The sequence below is a fragment of the Nelumbo lutea genome, chromosome 7, assembly GCF_056320005.1.
Source record: "Nelumbo lutea isolate HS-2025 chromosome 7, American lotus-T2T, whole genome shotgun sequence".
NCBI classification, from domain to species: domain Eukaryota; kingdom Viridiplantae; phylum Streptophyta; class Magnoliopsida; order Proteales; family Nelumbonaceae; genus Nelumbo; species Nelumbo lutea.
In genome coordinates, this window is record NC_142690.1 from 3,379,773 (window position 1) to 3,382,894 (window position 3,122).

Below are 3,122 nucleotides of genomic sequence, written 5' to 3' on the forward strand. Positions count from 1 at the left end.
ATTCTGAACATAGTTTCTAATACTCAATGAAGCACGAAAGATGAAAGAGAAGAACAATAGAGAAACTGAAATCAAGTAAAGGTAGAGATATCCGAACTCCTCAATAGAAACCCCAACGAAACACAAAACCTGTAGAACTAAAAAGAGTAAGAACCCATGACTGAGAATCCCTAACACTGAAAGAAAGAGACAGAAAAGATGCAGAGACAAGACAACAAACGAAACCTTCCAGTTAGAGGTTCTGTTTATCATCTATTCGCCATTAGAAAGCGTATACTGTAACTGTATTACGATTGCTCTCTTCTCCTTGCCGGGAAAAGAGTGAACAGTGAAGCATTAATTCCCTCAAGCTATAGTGACCAAGACATCTCAATGGGGGCGAGCTACCGAGAATCTCAGTTCTCAGAGAAAAGAAGATGGCTACCAAATAATGGTTCTAATGTTCGAGACGTCAAGGGAGTGATTGCAGGTGATTGATCAAAATAACCGTCTTCTGATCAATCGTTCTGGTTCGTTATTTACTTGTATTTTGGCAGTTCACAGTTGCCACCTTGTAAGTGGGCTTGCCAAATATCTTGGTCCTGGGCCTAGACGCAAACTTGTAGCACTGAAAACCCAACAAGAACATTCTAGTGGTGGGCCGATTGGGCCCATTTCCAATGGACGTATCATTTATGTAAGCTTTGGCATTGTTTGACGCCAAGCCTCATGCAATTGCAAATTTCTGAATGTTGGATCTGGATCTCCTACAATGTTTTCCTGCACTTCCATTTAATTTCTGAATTCTGACACATGTCAACAAGCAAATGTCTGTTAGATGGCGCATGAGCCCAGAGACGTAACAATGATGGATTGATGGCCATCTAGTTAACATGGGCCTGGGGATTCTGGGGCAGAAATGATTTGGGCTGGGCTTTGGGCTTCTGGGCCTCTGGGGCGGTCCAAGCCATTTTAACATAAATCGTTTGATGGATTGGACGGCTGAAATCTTTTTACCTTCATATAAAGGTACATGTAATGAAGTTCAGTTAGTATGCAGCTGCCACTCTGCACGTTCAAGATGTTGCCAAATGGAGGCTATCACATGCAAGAACACGTGATAGTCCTCCCCGTATGGCCGAATGGAATGGAAAGTGGAAACAAGATGAGAGCGCTTTCAAATTTCAACTCAAATGCCAAGCGGAGTGGAAACAAGAGACGTCAGAATTCAAAACCCGCGTCCAGGTTCAGGTGGGTAGCTTAGCTGTCAGCTGATAGTGAGGAGGAATCGACGTTCGACAGCCATATCGGAAATCAGACTTCTGGACCCGTTTTTAAAAATTTTTGAAATTTGAGAAGGCGGGTGCTACTTCTGGTGCTGGGTAGGTGCATTGCACTGCACGTTTCTCTGTTTTTAAAATTTCTAGTATCCTCACCTCATCATCCATCACCTATGTTCAACAACGTTAAAATAAATCCCCACTATCCTCCCCTAATTACGAACAGCCACCTTCACATTTGCATCCACATACATTTTCGTAATTTTTCTCTACAATAAGGAGGTGGTTGTCTTTTTCCGGTAGCGGGGTCCAGCCAAACTTGGCGGATTCTTCGCTAAATTGGCCTCCGCTACCAGGGTTTCCCACTTTTAAATACGGCGAGAACCTGCTAAACCACCTCACTTCAGTGATTCAGTCGCCGAAGGATCAATTCGCATATTGTAAGAAGGATCTCGCGATTCAAGGCGATTTAGGGTTTTGTACAGGTTGAGCGTCCCGCAAAAAGATGAAGGCATCTCTCAAATTTCGAGAGGATCAAAAGCCCCTTTTCAGGGCGAAGGTCCCTCTTAGTGTATTGGGGCTTCCTTTCCAATCCAGTATCTCGGCCGGCGACTCCAAGGAGCTCTGCTTGAACCTTGGTACTTTGTTTGAACGGGGGCCCTCTTTCAGGATCGCTTATCGCCCCAACGATTCATGGAACCCCTTCAGTATCGTCGTCAAGACCGGAATTGGAAGCTTCGGTTCTCCTATTTCCGCCCCCATGACAATGAGCGCCGAGTTTAATCTGCTTGGCCATGGTAATCCGAGTTTCTACATCCAGTTCAAGCCTCGGATCGGCGACTTCTCAATCAAGAAATCCACTAGTTCGCACATCTCTCTGTCGTCACAGCCTTCGGTTTTCGGCTCAAAAATCAAGCCAAACGGGATAGATGTCGACTCCGAAGCCGAAGACTCGGGTGTGGGCGGGGAGGTACCAATCGCGAACGGCACTTACAGGTCTGAAAATGGCGTTTTTTTTCACAAGAAGATAAATGGTTTGCTACCGGAAACTCATGCCAACAATGCGATCGACGGTCTGTTTTCGGGATTAGAGTTTAGCGCAAGCACCGTCCTGCCGGTGAGAAATCGAGCACTGCTGAAATTCCGGTGGGGCCTCAAGTTCCCGCCGGAGCTCAGGGCTGCATTCATCGTGGACGAGATCGCAAGCTTTACAGATCGGATTTCACTGCGCAAGTTTCCGTTCCTAGCTATGAAAAAAATCTCTATCGAACACGTGGCGGAAGATGATCTAAAGAATGCGACGAAGTGGGGTCCGGGTTCTCTCTTCCAGGCAAATGCTGATGTGACCGAATCGTGCTTCACTATAAAGCGTCAGCTCGAGGTGATGCAGGCAGAGAATCGCTCGTTAAGAAAGGCAATCGAAGACCTGCTATCGGAAGTCGGTGCCGGGAAGCAAGCCCCGGGTACTAGAATCCAGGAATCATTGAAGTACAGAGAGACGGAGAGGAGTGGGAGAGGGAAATCCTCGGGCGATAGAAATGAGCGACGGAAAGGGGAGAGAAAGATACCTGAATTTGGTGGTGGGTTCGTCACCGGCGATAAAGGGTTGGATGGGGATATCAATGAAGAATTGAAGAAGATGGGTGGTGCAATCTGAGATCAGCGGCGGAGCAAGCATTCTCCACCATTACTAGATACGTAGGTTTCGTTAGCTAGATATACACAGTTATATAAATGGGCTGTAATATGGTATAAATTGCATTAGCTTGTGCGCATTGTGGATTGAAGAAATCAAATTTGTTATTCTTTTCTGGTAAAAAATGTTTTAAACTAGTAAAATATAAGATGTTTTATATTTGGTTA

General features: G+C 45.5%; 1 protein-coding gene across 1 annotated transcript; it reads left to right on the forward strand.

Moving 5' to 3' along the window:
• Positions 1-1,382: 1,382 nt before the first annotated feature.
• On the forward strand, positions 1,383-3,122 carry LOC148844669 (uncharacterized). The gene has a single exon (XM_088952849.1). The coding sequence runs from the start codon at positions 1,765-1,767 to the stop codon at positions 2,914-2,916; it is 1,152 nt and encodes a 383-aa protein (XP_088808975.1). The 5' UTR covers positions 1,383-1,764; the 3' UTR covers positions 2,917-3,122.